Here is an 18,432-nt window from a genome sequence, read left to right on the forward strand (position 1 = left end):
TTCATAAAGCAATGTCCCGTTTGGGCTGAGTGAGGTGTTATAACCTTATTACATAAAGCAATGTCCCGTTTGGGCTGAGTGAGGTGTTATAACCTTATTTCATAAAGCAATGTCCCGTTTGGGCTGAGTGAGGTGTTATAACCTTATTACATAAAGCAATGTCCCGTTTGGGCTGAGTGAGGTGTTATAACCTTATTGCATAAAGCAATGTCCCGTTTGGGCTGAGTGAGGTGTTATAACCTTATTTCATAAAGCAATGTCCCGTTTGGGCTGAGTGAGGTGTTATAACCTTATTACATAAAGCAATGTCCCGTTTGGGCTGAGTGAGGTGTTATAACCTTATTACATAAAGCAATGTCCCGTTTGGGCTGAGTGAGGTGTTATAACCTTATTACATAAAGCAATGTCCCGTTTGGGCTGAGTGAGGTGTTATAACCTTATTGCATAAAGCAATGTCCCGTTTGGGCTGAGTGAGGTGTTATAACCTTATTGCATAAAGCAATGTCCCGTTTGGGCTGAGTGAGGTGTTATAACCTTATTGCATAAAGCAATGTCCCGTTTGGGCTGAGTGAGGTGTTATAACCTTATTGCATAAAGCAATGTCCCGTTTGGGCTGAGTGAGGTGTTATAACCTTATTTCATAAAGCAATGTCCCGTTTGGGCTGAGTGAGGTGTTATAACCTTATTTCATAAAGCAATGTCCCGTTTGGGCTGAGTGAGGTGTTATAACCTTATTACATAAAGCAATGTCCCGTTTGGGCTGAGTGAGGTGTTATAACCTTATTACATAAAGCAATGTCCCGTTTGGGCTGAGTGAGGTGTTATAACCTTATTTCATAAAGCAATGTCCCGTTTGGGCTGAGTGAGGTGTTATAACCTTATTACATAAAGCAATGTCCCGTTTGGGCTGAGTGAGGTGTTATAACCTTATTTCATAAAGCAATGTCCCGTTTGGGCTGAGTGAGGTGTTATAACCTTATTTCATAAAGCAATGTCCCGTTTGGGCTGAGTGAGGTGTTATAACCTTATTACATAAAGCAATGTCCCGTTTGGGCTGAGTGAGGTGTTATAACCTTATTACATAAAGCAATGTCCCGTTTGGGCTGAGTGAGGTGTTATAACCTTATTTCATAAAGCAATGTCCCGTTTGGGCTGAGTGAGGTGTTATAACCTTATTACATAAAGCAATGTCCCGTTTGGGCTGAGTGAGGTGTTATAACCTTATTTCATAAAGCAATGTCCCGTTTGGGCTGAGTGAGGTGTTATAACCTTATTACATAAAGCAATGTCCCGTTTGGGCTGAGTGAGGTGTTATAACCTTATTTCATAAAGCAATGTCCCGTTTGGGCTGAGTGAGGTGTTATAATAAGTGTGGACCACGGAGGACCATGTTGGTAAGGGGGGTGGGGGTCGGGGGACTGGACTCACAGAGACTGTGGAGCTGGGCGGATTGGTGCCATAGCCAGACGAAGGGAGAGACGCCAAAGACCATCTTCGGCCGTCCGCTCTGAGGAAGAAAAGAGCTGCTTGTTACATAAGCTTCAGACAGTATTAGCAGCATTTCATATGAGAAAGGGCCTTACATAACTGACGAGTCCCCCCGCAACAAGAACAGCATGACATTTAATGACTCCTCTTTTCCCCCCCAAGTCTCTCTTTCTCTGTGTTGACTTGATCCACAGACAGTACTTCACGCTTAGAGCAGTGATTCTCAACACTTCACACATCAAGAACCCTTCATTTAGTCCACACAGGAGGGCCGTGGACCCCCATTTGATGAGATTTTGTCTCTCTTGGAACCAAATTTGAGAGCATTTTATTTGATTAGATTAGCTTTTGTCCAGAGTTCCAGGAGTGCCGTGTCTGAATTCTAAAAGTAGAGAGATAACAGAGAAACTATGATCAAAATAGTCATTCTTCTACATTCTGGTGAAGTTTAACAATTCATCAATTTGCTGGGGGCCCGCTGGAACCCTCTCAAGGCCCTCTGGTGGTCCCCCGGTCCCCACGGTGAGAACATTGACTGTATATAATATGGACGATGGGTCTCCACTTCATACTGCGATGCGAAAGGGAAGTCTAAATATCTCGTTTCTACAAGCTGCCATCTTGCATGTGTGAGTCGGCCAGTGGGATGATGGCGCGTGGGACATCGAGCATCAGCTGTCTCACCGTCTGACGGAGGTTTGAGAGCCCTTTTTATATTGTCAAATAACTAATTAAAAACAAAATTATCAGGAAGAATTTGCATGTGAACACACATCAGCGTGATAAGAACTACCTAAAATGACAGAAGCCATCTTTGGGAAAATTCTATTTGGTGTGTACTTTTTAGATGTACTTTTTAGATGTACTTTTTAGATGTACTTTGTAGCTGTACTTTGTAGAATTTTAGTTTGGCTCATGTTCCATCCGCTAACATGGAGGGGGCGGGATTTATATTACCTATACTGGGACCAGCCAGAAACCAGGGGGCGATCAAGATGTTTTGGTTTCACTTTTGAAGAGTTGTCATGATGTCCATATTTTACGTGTTTTTGTGTGTTGTTTTTTGTTGTTGTTAAGGAAGAGAGACAGAGTTTGAGTGAGTTTCTGGGGAATATCAGCTTGTCTTACACTCCACTACGTGGCTGTGCATGTAATCCTGTGACCCGTGGCATTCAGCTGAGCGATTCATCCTGACACTGTTGTCTTCCCTGTCAGTCTCCATTCATCCAGACACAAGTAGCCGCACACGCTAAATTAATTTGAGGATACTTCCCTTTACGTAACGGAGACAATTCTTCACTTTGAGTAACTAACAGCCAGTGAAAGGATGTCGCTGCTGTGGTGGCCGTGGACGGCTTAGGGTTTTGCAAAAGCAGAAAATCGATATCAAAACTTGTGTGAATAAATTGCAGGTGTTAGAGCGTGGCATGTTTTGTATTCACATGACCTTATCACACAAGAAAATCAACGAGAAACTCTGAGGAGGAGTCAGATGCTAACGCGGGCCGACGGCTGCGGAGTTCAGAATGAAGGTACTGTCAGACAGATTGGATCAGCAGGGTCTTGAAATGGGCCGTGGGGCTAATCGGCAAATTGGTTTTTAAGCCGATCAAAAATTAAAATCCACTTAAAATAAATGACATTTATCAAAATGTGACCTGCCGTGATTATATAACAGACTCTTTCATAATAATAATAATAATAATAATAATGATTGGATTTATATAGCGCTTTTCTAGACACCCAAAGCGCTTCACAGAAATCATTATTCATTCACACCATTCGTACCAGTGGTGGTAAGCTACGGGTGATGTAGCCACAGCTGCCCTGGGGAAGACTGACGGAAGCGTGGCAGCCATTTCGCGCCTACGGCCCCTCCGACCACCACCAACATTCATACCCATTCATACGAGGCAATGAGGGTTAAGTGTCTTGCCCAAGGACACAACAACAACAGCTGGGCAATAATGAGCAACAGAAGAATAGCAGGATTCAATTAACCTGGTGTACTCATGTTCATGTGAGGTTGGCTGATCAATCCAAGTTGCAATCGAAGAGTTCTATTTAAATATGAACTGCTTTACGCTACCAGTCAAAGTACAATCAATCACACCTCATTGAACGTACTGTTTTTCATTCTCTTAAAACCATTTTGACCTAGGCTTCTGATTAAATGCTTGAATTTTGTTTCTTAGTCAAATATAAACAATGAAGTTGATCCTATGTATGAATTTCTTTCCAATCGCTTTGCATCGAGACAGAGACAGATTCTTGCCTCAAGAAATAACTAGAAACGTATCAGCAAAGGTCTACAGATGACTTTTAGCTTCAACAGTGAACCACGATGTTTACTTTGATGCCAGCAAGCATTTTCTCAGAGTAGCTGTCAGTTTTTCTTCCTCGTTCCCAATCCCCATCTTGTTTTAGCATGAAACCCTTAAAGCACTCCTGGGTTCATGGCTGCTGCTGCTGCTGCTGCTGCTGCTGCTGCTGCTGCCTCGCTCGTAGGAGGAGACGGCCGTGTTGCCGTGGGAACGGGGATGAGTGATGTGCGAGCGGGGGGGCTTTAGGGGACTCCCTCCACCTCGCTCCACTCATCCTGACCAAGAGGAGTCCGCCTGCCTGCCTGCCCCCGGCCCAACACACAAGCAACTTCACAGGAAGCTCTTAATCATTCATAGCTGAAGATTTGGGCTGCCATCATCACGCTTGCTGTTTTTGTCTTTCTTTTGGATTTGCTTCATTTAGGCTACCTAGTTACAAGGGAACCAGGGCTTGTAAACAAGTCACATGACTCACAAGCAGCTTGTTTATTGGACAGTTTCGGTAACGCGTCTTCCTGCCAGGTTAGAGATGTTGGCGGCGGCGGTGGGGGATGTAAAGAACATTCTCCAATATGTAATAATTGGCTATGTACTGTACCATTCCAAAGAACAAAAGAATGGCGAGAACGGAGGGATGAAGATCATAACTCATGCAGACAAATTAGTAATTGAAAGTCATTCAATCTAAATATCATTACTTAGCACATCTTTTCAAATTGTTCAAATGGAATAAAAGAACAGTTTGGCTCAGAATAACAGCTTATTAAATTTTTTATATTTATTCATTGATTAAATTATATTAAGACACATAAACAAATAAACCTCAGGATCATCCTTTAATAAGAATGCGAAGTCTCTGTGTGTGTGTGTGTGAGTGAGTGAGTGAGTGAGTGAGTGAGTGTGTGTGAGTGAGTGTGTGTGTGTGAGTGAGTGAGTGAGTGAGTGAGTGAGTGAGTGAGTGAGTGTGTGTGTGTGTGAGTGAGTGAGTGAGTGAGTGAGTGTGTGTGTGAGTGAGTGAGTGAGTGAGTGAGTGAGTGAGTGAGTGAGTGAGTGAGTGAGTGAGTCAGTGAGTGAGTGAGTGAGTGAGTGAGTGAGTGAGTGAGTGAGTGAGTGAGCGAGCGAGCAGAAATTGTGTTCGGCCACAGCTAGGCCATTTTACGTGAGATCGCGCTGTATCTTTCAGGAAGTGTAAAGAGCAGCCCTGCGGGTGACCTAATGGAGCCGGATTTTTTAATTAGGTCATTAGGGCCGACTAAATGGGCAAAAATGGCTAAGTAGTGGACAGAATGAGTCAACAGTTTCAGCACCATGGAGAGCTCCATTCGTTAGCTACTGATGGAGCATACCTGAGCGGAGTTGGAATCAGCCAAGGGAGAGCGGGTGACCTAACGGAGTCTTATTTTTTACTTGGGTAATTAGGGTCGATTAATGGGCAAATTCGCGATGGCTGTGCAGATTAATGGCCGAACTTGTGATGCTGTGCAATGGAGTATTCCGCTAGTTACAGGAGGTTTACAGAGCACAGTGCTGGCGTACCTTCGGGCAAAAGGGAAGTTGAGCGAGGCGCTGGTCGACACATTTCGGGGGCTGTCCAGAGGGCTGCTGGCAGCTGGAGAAGGAAACAGACCAGGACCACCATTACTATTCACAACTGAAATAGTCAACCATGAAATAGAAAGCAGACAATCACACCGTCAAGTCTATGTTGGAACCATTATCACCTTCTTCAAAATTACCGGTAAATGCTTGAGTTGAAATAAGGTCTGTGGTTAACAAAAGTTTATGAAACAGCGAACTTTGTGTTCAGCAAGATAATCTTCACAAATGAGGACCACTTTTTTTTATTTTCGAAGTGTCTTTTCACGCGATTTTCAGAAAACGCTTCAAAAGTCATAAAAGTGGTCCTCATTTGTGAAGATTATCTTGCTGAACGAAAGGTTCGCTGTTTCATAAACTTTTGTTAGCGACAGACTTTATTTCATGCACTTAACCGAAATTCCCATAAAAGAAAATACCATTAACGTTTGCACGTAAGAACCAGGAAGTGCAGGGACTTCTGGTAAAGCCTCCAAAATATGTCATCCCTGTGGTACTCGATTATCTTGGGACTTAATCATCCAAACATCACAATGATTCCCTTCTTAATGGACCCTTCTCACGGGGGCCATTTTGTGTCAGAAAGGCAGGGTACACACAGGTGCAAGCAAAACACTAATGAGGGGTTCAAACTTCCATGATTGGAATTTGGAAACCCTCATTAGTGTGTTGCTTGCACCTGTGTTTATCCTGCCTTTTCGACACAAAATGGCCCCCGTGAAAAGGGTCCATGGGGAGGAAGCCTCGCTCTGTCCGGTTTGTGCACACTGGAGATTGCCTCGCTCTGTCCGGTTTGTGTACACTGGAGATTGCCTCGCTCTGTCCGGTTTGTGCACACTGGAGATTGCCTCGCTCTGTCCGGTTTGTGTACACTGGAGATTGCCTCGCTCTGTCCGGTTTGTGCACACTGGAGATTGTGGTTTGTTTACATGGAAGTGCTCGAGTAGCAATTAGGAGGCAATTGAGATCCTCCTCAGCGTGATTGAGCTGAAGAGAGAAGTGTGTCTACAGCCTGCTGGCATGAGAGCAACACTCTATACATAGAGCGCACCTGCTGGACCACATTAAGGGATGAGCTGCTCACACTGCGGCTGACTCAGAAAGCAGAAGGAGCGCACCAAACACTTTACATTCCCTGCTTGTCACCTTCTGCAGTTTTTTTCTCTCCAAGAATCCTGAACTGGATCTGCAGTTTTTTCTCTCCAAGAATTCTGAACTGGACCTTGTCAAAATGTAATGGTTTTTTTTCTTAAAATAAAGTGAGCAGCACCCACATATGATCCAGACATCCAGCATACTAAGGCTGCATCATTATGCCAAAAGTAATCTTGACTATTAGTAGGCTAATCCCATGATGCCACATCATGCATTTCGTACCAATATGGTGCTTCACCGGCTCATTGGCTGTGTGGCTCTCAGCTGATTGTAATAATCACCAATCAAGTTGTTACAGTCACCTGTTATTTTCCTACCAATAAAGGCCGTATTTAAATTTACGTTTATTTGGATCACCATTATCTACAGCATTGCAGCAGCTATTCTTCAAAGCCTAGCTGGTCTGAGGGTGTTTAGGAGTGTTAAGTTTGTTAACCCTAACATACATGTCTTTGATGGTGGGAGGAAACTGGAACGCCTGGAGTAAACCCACACGAACACGGGGAGAACATGCAAACTCCACACAGAAAGGACCTGGGACGGACCGGGGTTCGAACTCGGGACCTTCTTGCTGTGAGGCAGGAGCGCTAACCACTGAGCCACCGTGCCGTCCTAATGTGTGGTGATGGGTGATAATAACTAATAATAAATAACTAATAGTAAACAAATAAATAAATAAATAATGAGAATCTCAGTCCTCTAACAAGGGAACTGTGATGCAGGTCATTCATCCAACCAACTACAGGAAACCACCCCCAAAACACAAGGGCTTATGACATGCTTAGATAGCCTAGCAGAACTAAATGCAGTCTGGATTGATGCTCATACTCAACTGTTTCTTCTTCTTCATGTGTTTTTAACTGGTCTGAATGAACACCACAGAAGAAGTAAACCAGCTGTGTCTTACCGGTGTGGGTGGAGAGGGGCGAGAGCGGCCGGGACAGCGTGGGCGATGGCGTCCCGACTCCGAGGTTCTTCCTGTTGCTGCTGCGACAACTGGGACACAAACAGGACGAGAGACGAGTCTTACTTTAATGTTGTTGAATGATTCATATGCTGTCATTCCCTTTGAGCAACATAGGACTCATCACTGGCCTCTCAAGCAGGTTTTGGGAGACTGTGTCCCATTGGTCAAATGACCCGTTAAGTGACAAGAACATAAACGCCAAAATCACCAGCTGCAGCACAAAAAAGGCCTAAATAATTGAGTGTAGATTTAATTTAATACAACTTACTTATGAGTTAATGCTAGCTAGTCGTCTACCATCACTCAAGTCAACATAGTTACGAGTGTTAGCATGCGGCCTCCCATCGCTCAAAACCCTTTGTGTGTTAGCGTGGAGCACCAGAGAAAATCATTTACTGGGGACAACCGGCATCCTTTTGAAACTTTTTGTTCTTTTTAAAGGCAACTTGGCTAAGTCACATTTGCTGGCTTAAATATATGATATTTGAAGGGATGACTTATTCCATTGATACATGCCAAATATGAAAGTGACAATCTTGGGCCTTGTCCATGCATCATTGTGTGTGTGTGTGTGTGTGTGTGTGTGTGTGTGTGTGTGTGTGTGTGTGTGTGTGTGTGTGTGTGTGTGTGTGTGTGTGTGTGTGTGTGTGTGTGTGTGCGTGCGCGCGCGTGTGTGTGTGTGTGTGTGTGTGTGTGCATTGACCTTCACCTTGATGTCTAAGACGACTTAAGAGAGAGGTTTCAGTGTCCCAGATAAGGCGAGGAGGTAATGACAGCGTGCTGCGTGACACTGGGCAGATTAAGGATAGACCTAAGCTCTAGTTCCAGACATGATCCACTAAGCTGGGAACCCTGTAATACACCCAGTTGGTCAGAAGAATGAAGGCACACTACAAGACAGACGATATTCTGACAGAAAACTGTAGAATATACAAAGAGGAGAGTTTGGGATATATTCTAAACTAGGCATCTCGTAGGCTCTGCCCCGCAGCTCACCATGCTGGCAGTGGCACTGCAGCTCGCATACGCAGCTTGGTCTCTCTCCCACTCACTCGCGCGCGTGCGTGTGTGTGTCACTGATGACATCATCAGTGATGTCACAATGATGTCACAATGCCTATGTATGACATCACTGATGACATCATCAGGGATGGTATGACATCATTGATGACATCACTGATGGCATGACATTTTTTAAACGACAGAGAAACATTGCCCACATGCTCCCTTTTATAATACTAGGGTGGATTCCTAGGCTCGCCCGTCCTGCAGCTAAGGATATTCTGTCAATTTTGGCATCTTTTTGAGTTTTTCAGTGTTGTATTGTTGCTCTTGGTGAGACAGACCAGTTTGAGTGTAAAGCACAGCGAGCAGACAGGAACCGTCCATACACACATCACATGTCTCTGAAAAACAAGTTGAGCCAGATATTTCACACACAGAGCAAGGGACCGTCAACAGTCAAGATATTTCACACACAGCACAAGGGACCGTCAACAGTCAAGATATTTCACACACAGAGCAAGGGACCGTCAACACTGTGCCCTGGAGCAGCTGAGACAGACAGCTCAGACAGTTCAACACAACATCAGGAAAATAAAAGAGCTACAGGCTGTGAAGCAGATATTCCTGAGCTGCTGTGCCTCTGTCTGATCTGCTGTGCCTCATGTCTGATCTGCTGTGCCTCATGTCTGATCTGCTGTGCCTCCTCTGTCTGATCTGCTGTGCCTCCTCTGTCTGATCTGCTGTGCCTCCTCTGTCTGATCTGCTGTGCCTCATGTCTGATCTGCTGTGCCTCATGTCTGATCTGCTGTGCCTCTGTCTGATCTGCTGTGCCTCTGTCTGATCTGCTGTGCCTCATGTCTGATCATGTCTGATCTGCTGTGCCTCTGTCTGATCTGCTGTGCCTCATGTCTGATCATGTCTGATCTGCTGTGCCTCTGTCTGATCTGCTGTGCCTCATGTCTGATCATGTCTGATCTGCTGTGCCTCATGTCTGATCTGCTGTGCCTCCTCTGTCTGATCTGCTGTGCCTCCTCTGTCTGATCTGCTGTGCCTCCTCTGTCTGATCTGCTGTGCCTCTGTCTGATCTGCTGTGCCTCCTCTGTCTGATCTGCTGTGCCTCTGTCTGATCTGCTGTGCCTCATGTCTGATCTGCTGTGCCTCTGTCTGATCTGCTGTGCCTCATGTCTGATCTGCTGTGCCTCCTCTGTCTGATCTGCTGTGCCTCATGTCTGATCTGCTGTGCCTCTGTCTGATCTGCTGTGCCTCCTCTGTCTGATCTGCTGTGCCTCATGTCTGATCTGCTGTGCCTCCTCTGTCTGATCTGCTGTGCCTCATGTCTGATCTGCTGTGCCTCATGTCTGATCTGCTGTGCCTCATGTCTGATCTGCTGTGCCTCATGTCTGATCTGCTGTGCCTCCTCTGTCTGATCTGCTGTGCCTCATGTCTGATCTGCTGTGCCTCCTCTGTCTGATCTGCTGTGCCTCTGTCTGATCTGCTGTGCCTCTGTCTGATCTGCTGTGCCTCCTCTGTCTGATCTGCTGTGCCTCATGTCTGATCTGCTGTGCCTCCTCTGTCTGATCTGCTGTGCCTCATGTCTGATCTGCTGTGCCTCATGTCTGATCTGCTGTGCCTCATGTCTGATCTGCTGTGCCTCATGTCTGATCTGCTGTGCCTCTGTCTGATCTGCTGTGCCTCATGTCTGATCTGCTGTGCCTCATGTCTGATCTGCTGTGCCTCTGTCTGATCTGCTGTGCCTCATGTCTGATCTGCTGTGCCTCATGTCTGATCTGCTGTGCCTCTGTCTGATCTGCTGTGCCTCATGTCTGATCTGCTGTGCCTCTGTCTGATCTGCTGTGCCTCATGTCTGATCTGCTGTGCCTCATGTCTGATCTGCTGTGCCTCATGTCTGATCTGATGTGCCTCATGTCTGATCTGCTGTGCCTCATGTCTGATCTGCTGTGCCTCATGTCTGATCTGCTGTGTCTGTCTGATCTGCTGTGCCTCCTCTGTCTGATCTGCTGTGCCTCATGTCTGATCTGCAACCAACTCAAACAGATCAGAGCAAATATTACTCCGTGGCAGGAATGAGCTCATTGGTTCAGTTAAACCTCAGTGGGCGGAGCCAAAAACCACAAAATGCCAAATTAACTAACTGCTAAGCTACTAAGCTAACTGGGAAACTTGAATGGTAAAGGATAAATAGAGATGGCAATGATTTCTTCTTCCAGTCATTCATGACATCATGATGTTGGAAGGTCAGTAGCTATCACTAACAAGTATGGCTAGTATGGATAGTATGACCTTGGAAGGTCAATTACTAGGCTAACTAGTTAACCTAGATAATATGGGTGCACTGCATTTTTCTCCCAGTTAGCAGCAGAGCGCTAAGCTTCCTCGTTCCTTCTCTTACCTCTTGCCTCTTTTTCAGTGGACTTCAGTACAATACTTTGGTTCTTTGGCCATTGAGTTTTAACATTGAAACACAAAAAGACACCTCCTGTCAACAGGCGGAGGTGAAGTGTGTGCTGTGTGATCATCATGGGGCCAACAGCCTCCCAATATAAACACAGTCAATTACTGTCAGACAAGCGTCAACGCATGCTTACTTTTCTGTAATAGATCATATCTTCAAATACTATGAATTTACATCATACGGATTCATGTCTGCCTCCAAACTGAGTTTACAGTTAGGCTATCTGTAGTCTCGCAGTAGCCAGCCCGTATAATAATATATCTGTCTGGTGTTGTGGTGTACAACTCTTGAAAAGTGGTTAAGGACGGACCGCCCCCTAAGACCAAAACAAAATGTGTGAATGATGTGAATTGACCAACCACAGACCTCCTTACTGTATTTGTGACGTGACGCAACTCATGGGGCGGTACATTTTTGAACGATACACCAATGCACTGCAGATAGCCGGAATTCCATTACAGCCCAGCCAATCAGAGGGTTGCCACAAAACCCCGGAAATGCTGACTTTTGATTCAGGCCGTCCCTCCGCCACTGGAAGTGAGATGTTGTGTCTGACCACGTGAGACTAGACTATCTATATGTTGTGTCTGACCACGTGAGACTAGACTATCTATATGTTGTCCAGTGACACCTTACAACTTTCTTTTTTCTTCTTCTTCTTTTCACTTTGAGCACCACAAGCAGAGTGCTATCCAGTTCCATTGTACTCAAGAGAAGGCAAACATTTATTTTCTACGGCCGATATGTCCAAAACTCGACAACTGACACCAAAACGATCTAGATCTGGGGTTTTCAAAGTCTGAGACCATGGGCCTTCCTCAGACAAAGCACCCCCACACACACACACACACACACACACTAGTTTCACCTTATTCACCACGCCCACTTTTTCTCTCTTTCGCGTTCGACGCAAACGTATTTGTTCTTCCGGTTCAGCTGTAGTTCACGCGGTGCGAGCCCTTTAAGACCAGTGCATCTATGGGTATGGGTAATGCCTACTGTGGCTAATATTAGCCGCTAGTTAGTTATGTTATATGGCAGTAAAATGCCACTGAATGACCAAATTGATATCACTTTTAACCATTTCGAGTAACACTGTTTCCATACGGATCACCAGCGTTAGTTTGTTGTTTATAACGTGGCTATATTCATAACGTTTTCTATCTCGGATGCGTTATTTCGAATCCCACATAGGTTACGCTGGCGCAAAACGTGTGGGTTTCAGGACGAAACAGTCTCGAGCCACTAACGTCATCTTTAGAGCACAATATTCCTGGAATGCAAGTTTAACTACACAGTTACATGTCCTCTGCATTCTACTTTAAATTAAGATATTACGGGTTGTTTTATTTTGTATGTTACATACTTATTGGCCAAGATATGTTAGTTTATGGGGGAGTAATTCTGCCAGCTTAGGAGGGGAGTGTGGGCGGCCATCGTTTTTGGCAAGTCTAAAAAATAAAGGTAGAAGAAATAATCTACATCCGGTTCTAAAACAGAAATACTATTACGTGTGTACTATCCATGTGTGGGCAAAGAATAAGGTGAATAGACACTTAACAATTGTGCCAAGATAGCCCGATATTGCTGTTTGACATACTCCAGACTACACCAAAATACATAGAATAGTTCTGTCTAAAGCAGGGCTGTCAAACTCATTTTAGTCCACGGGCCACATGCGACCCAATTTGGTGTCAAGTGGGCCAGACAATGAAAATCAATAATCAATAATAACCTATAAATGGCCTAATTTTTTTTTCAAAATGCTCCCGTTTATCTTAGTGTAAAGAATTACAGGTACAACCCTACAATATGTAGGGTTATCTCAGCTACCATCAAGCACATTGTCAAATCTACTGTCTGTACTGTGCATTACAATCAGGGGTGTAGTGGAGGGTCAACGCAAGTAAACCCAATTTACCCACCCCTTTGAAATGAGACAGATAGTTTACTCACCTATTTTCAGAGCAACTGTATCAATCAATGAGGGCAAACAAGGTGGATAAATTAAACTACTCACCTTGGATAGTTTACCCACCTCTATTTATCACTACACCTCTGATTACAATTGATGGCAACTGTGCAATTCTCTATAGTCAAGCAAAGGTAATGAAAATAGTTGACTATTTAGTGATTAATACAGATAACATGAATAGGCGATAATATTGAACTTGCTCCTGAAACTTGCTACCTCTTAGCCTTCACAAGTGCATCACATTGGACTTCTCAGTGCAATTTTCACACTTTGCAAAGTCATCCTTTGGGCCGCATTGGACCCTTTGGGGGGCCGGATCTGGCCCCCGGGCCGCATGTTTGACACCCCTGGAAAGGCATTTATTAGTTTCTGACTCTGGGAAAGTTGGAAAGCAGTAAAAATCCCCCCAACAAAACTACTGTATCTGAACTATCTCTTTAACCAAATCACATACATTTGCTATTCTATGTGATCTCCTTTTGATAACTATTGTAATATTTACCCTCAGGCTCTTCTAAATGTCGTGTCAACACTGCAGTTGGAAGAGCCCTCTCATCGACCATAGGATTTTCGTTAGACAATCTGTGTTGGGCATTAAACTCACCTTATTTCTGCACTTTGAAGTCACAGGTAGGGTCGGGTGGGGCAAACTAATTATATTGAAAGCCTAGTTGCCGAAAAAAAGTGAGCGGTGGTGGTCTGTCTAAATGCATTGTAGAATGTATGTACAAGACAATATGATGCCAGTGCGCATGAGTCTGGACTCTGTTTCCAGGCAACTCGGTGATTCTCGTCAAACTTTGTCTTAAAAAAAGAACAGCAGCTCACTTTTTTTCCGCAACTAGGCTTCCAATATAATTAGTTAGCCCCACCCGACCCTACCTGTGACTTCAAAGTGCAGAAATAAGGTGAGTTTAATGCCCAACACAGATTGTCTAACGAAACTCCTATGGTCGATGAGAGGGCTCTTCCAACTGCAGTGTTGACATGAAATTTAGAAGAGCCTGAGGGTAAATTGTAATATAACTAATGTCATTTTTTCCACTTCCATTCACTCAGCCTTCCCTGAAACTGTTTGGTGCTCCCCTGGGGAGACCCGCCTCCCACTTTGAAAACCTCTGATCTAGATGGATAAATAGCACTACAGGTAGGAGTTTAAAAAAAAAAAGTATTTTTCATTTTGGTGTGAACTGTCCCTTTAAGGCATGATACCAGTGTGAGTATAACACACAAAACTGACTTAAGCCTTTATCACAACTCTGCATCTGTACCTTTTGGAGCGCTTGAGCAACGCTCCCGGGACAAACCGACACTTGTTGTGGGTCGGCGGCGCTGGAGACCAGTGGCTTGGATCCGACATGCTGACAGAAGACTAGAAGCAGAGTCCCGTCCGTTTCAAAACAGCACTGGTGCTGTGAGAGGAGCCCTGGCTGCTACTAGCCCCGCTCCGTGCATCGTCTCATCAGCGGGTCCCTTTGTGCTCAGACCCGCTCAGTGAGTGTGAGGTTCTGCGGCTCCTGCGGGCCCACAGCACCGAGCCGAGCACATTTTCTTCCAGTCCCGACTAGACGCTGCGGTGCTGCCGCCTGCCCCGGAGCTCCATAGCGGGACTGTGTGGTGTGTGTTAACCGCGCTAGGTCGTCCAGTCAGCCGCTGCTGCGCTGGCTGGTTCGTGCTGCTGCTGGCTGATGACGCTGTGAGTCATGTGTGTGAGGAAGCTGCTGGAGCTTGATGCTGCGTTCAAGTGCTGCTCGTTACCTCCGACTTCCCAGCTCTCAAGTCCCAAGAGTGTTGCTCTTCCAAGAAAAGCATTTTTTCCGCCTTGATTTCAATTCTCATAACATTACACAAAGAATAATGCAACACTGCAATTAACCAATGTGATATTGAATTAAATTGGAAAATAAATGCATACAGTAGGCTACAAATAAAGGGATAAACACTCAAATGATGAGTATACATAAGTATGTAATTATTAAATATTACAAAACATGCCAGGTTTAAACATAATATAAATAAATAGAAGATAACTTGTCTCAGTTTTAACAGCATTTTTTTTAAGTTATTGTCTTCCCTTTCTTTCTTGAAAACATTTTACACTCGCAAATTGACATTTATGAATGTAAAGCTTGACAAGAAATAAGAGTCATTAGAAAAAAAATACTAGTCATTGTGTTGATCCTTAAGGGGGGGACATTTTCCAGTAGAAGCTCAAAGTTACAGATAATATAGGATAAGATAAATCTACATCTTGCCACAGTTTACACACAGTTGTACATTTCCAGAACATAATGGACAACAGTCTCAGTATGGGAGGCACAGAAGACAAGAAAAGTAATTATTACTATAGCTGCTCAAAAGAGTGTGCAGATGACGTCACAGGCTAATTTGTATATGAATGTTTATTTTTCACCCATTACGCAGACAAAGAGGGAATTTAAGGCACACAGGCTCCAAAGCTGTGATCGGACCTGGTTTTTTATACAGTCTATGGATGAGTCAAGCAATAGTGCACATTTACAGCTCTACCAATTTATCAGCACTTTGTTTGAGACTCAATACATGAGCATTTTTCCCCATGGTCCAAAAAAGTTGACTTTTTGTCGCTATACTCGCTTTGACGCTTTGAAATAAAGTTGCCAGGGGGTAGGGCTGGGCAAAATATCGATGAGACTAGATATCATCTTAGATTTGGATATTGTAATATTGTGATATGGCATAAGTGTTTTCTTTTCCTGCAGGTTTTTTTTATACTGCATTACAGTAAACTGATGTCATTTTCTGAACTTACCAGACTGTTCTAGCTGTTCTATTATTACCCACTTAGTCATTATATCCAGATTATAGTATTGTCAAAAAATCCCATTGTGTAAATATTTTGTGAAAGCACCACATACTCATCCCTGTTAATTGTTGCAATATCAATATAAAGGTATTTGGTCAAAAATATATTTGATTTTGCCCATATCGCCCAGCCCTACCAGGCGTTATGAAAAGTTGCTAAATCTGACAACAAGTTGGCAACAATGTGGCCTCAGGGTACACTTGTTTAGGGCAGCTGGGTTACATGCAGCCATTTGTCTGGTGGACAGAAAGGGTGGAGTGCAGTCTAACTGAGTGTAAACAGCCTGAGGCAGCCGCAAAGCAAACCTGCACAGACAAACTAGACACTACTGTATAGAGAAGAGAATAATCACTGGATGTCATTTAGTTTACTGCTAGCTTGGATAGCCTGAACATGAACCCATTCAAAGAATTCATGCAATTTACATGTTATAATATGCACCCCATAGCAACATCAAAAGAGCCTACACAAGTAGTTTTCTTATGAGCTGTTCAGGGAAAAAAAGTATTTTAACAAGTCAAGAAACAAGGAAATCTACACAGGCTTTGAATGTTTCTTTTGACTCATTTGAACTGAATTGTGGAGTGCTTATGATTGTCAGCTGCTTGACCCGCTCTTGTTTCAGAGCAGGCAGGCTGGCAACCTGTCTGTCACCAGGAACTGTGCACTCAAACTGTAACTCCAACATTACCGGCAGCACTTGAAAGCAGCAAATCGTTGTTGGGTTGTACCATAATCCTCTCAGAGGGAGGCTCCTGTGACCCGTCCCAAACTTTTCATCAGTGGTACATTCCAGTGCTAGTAATGCCTTCATTGTAGGCTATGTATTTAGGTTTCATTAGATTTTACTACAGAACATATTATGCAGCACAAACTCTGTGCACAGGATTATGGTTGTTTAACATTAAAGGGAAAAGAGAACTTTGTTACAATAAATTGACATTTTGACATATGGATATAGACTTAATAGGCTGGGAGTGTTTTAAGTGTTGGACAGTTTTACAGTAAGAACTCGAATGTGTTTGCATTGCGATGCATTTATGGCTTGGCAGAGATGACTTACACTGGTGGATATCAGATTTAACCAAACACACATAAAGTAGCCTATTTAAAGTCTGTCAAAATATGGCACCATAAAACTTTTAAAAGTTGAAAGTTCATTCAAATCTAATTTCATTCCTTGAGCAGATGCTAAAAGAAATATGATCCACACTCAGTAAGGTTTCTCTGTCTCAGTTTCCTCGTCTGTCCGCTCACAGGCCAAGCTTCAATCCACCATCCTCCATCCTTTCCCCAGTTTGTAAGCCCTGTAACACACTAATTAACAGCCTTTCTCATCATGGTATTATTTCTGGTCAAAAGGTCTGCTCTACCAGCCGCTATGGCAGGTAACTAGTTGTCTTTTCTTTTCTAATATTCTATTAGGCTGATTATATTCAACATTGAAAGCGCCATATAAAATCACTTGTTTATGTTTGAGGTAGATTTGTGTTGCGATGGCCTCACTAGAAGACCATGGCAGACTTCATTTGTTGACGCGATTAATTGCACCATTTTGCAAAAACACAAATTGGTAGAGGGACCTGATTTTGCATGATATTTATCCACCCTCAATGCCAGTGCCAGCTCTTGTTACAAGAACTAATCACATTAACAATGACATTAACACATTACTTTTGAAGTCTATTTGACAGCTTCTTGTGCATTTGTCCTGTAGATGGTTGGCTTCTAAGTTTGCTACAGTAATATTTGATCAAATCCAATATTTACAGTCACAGTAGGATCTGTTAGGATGATGTCATCATTCCTACTGTGATGTCATAGATCACTCACTGATGATGTCATAACACAAGGCGATGTCATGTCCGGGGACCTATAAAGGTTTGGTTCTGCAGGTCCTCTGCAGTTGTTCATAGACTAACCTCACGACAACCCTCTGCAACAGTTCCCATCTTTCGAACCTTGCAGACCCAGCTATCAGGTTCCACAGCGTTCCTAGTTATCGAGACTTCAGTTACCAAGTGTGTCCTGGCCATCAAGTATCCGCACCTAAATCTACATGTCTCACAGCGACCTTAACAGGATCTTTAAGTTGCAAGGAAGTTTATTCTGTTAGCAAATCCTGTCCTTTGTGAGTCTATATACATAGCATAGTGTGAGTTGCAGTGTGAGTTCCTATTGCTCCTGCACTGTGTGACAGCAGCTTCTTGTATTATTAGTCGTCATTCATTCATTCATTCCTGCACATTTAGTGTGTCAGAATCAGAGATGGTTGCATACTTGCAGAAGAAGACAGAATCTGAGGGTCAATGAATGTGTTTGTGAACGGTGAGATGACACAGGTCATGTTAAGCAAAATGCTGTGATGGCTGTAGCAGTCGACTCAATCGCCCGAATAAAATGTCGGCATTCTACAATCTCAATGTAAATTTAAAACGGCGGTTACTTTGAAAACATCGATGCCTTTCTAATGTTTAACGCAAATAAAACAACTTACAACTTTGGTTATGTTTAGGCAAGTGAAACAACTTGGCGATCGTGGTTTGGGTTAAATCTGACTTTAAGCTGTGTTCACACCGAGATATTTATTTTTCTCTCTGTCGC

At 43.8% G+C, this 18,432-nt stretch overlaps 1 protein-coding gene across 1 annotated transcript in view; it reads right to left on the minus strand.

The window, feature by feature from the left end:
* Nucleotides 1-18,432, minus strand: part of mast3b (microtubule associated serine/threonine kinase 3b) — a gene marked incomplete at both ends in the record, with an annotated part of 76,937 nt that overhangs the window by 40,331 nt on the left and 18,174 nt on the right. Inside the window, 3 exons of the mRNA XM_083647415.1 lie at nucleotides 1,429-1,507; nucleotides 5,349-5,421; nucleotides 7,471-7,559. Of these exons, the coding sequence (XP_083503541.1) occupies nucleotides 1,429-1,507; nucleotides 5,349-5,421; nucleotides 7,471-7,559 (241 nt within the window). The remainder of the gene's footprint in view (nucleotides 1-1,428; nucleotides 1,508-5,348; nucleotides 5,422-7,470; nucleotides 7,560-18,432) is intronic.

This window comes from Poromitra crassiceps, assembly GCF_964638095.1.
Source record: "Poromitra crassiceps genome assembly, chromosome: 12".
In the NCBI taxonomy this organism is placed as follows: Eukaryota; Metazoa; Chordata; class Actinopteri; order Beryciformes; family Melamphaidae; genus Poromitra; species Poromitra crassiceps.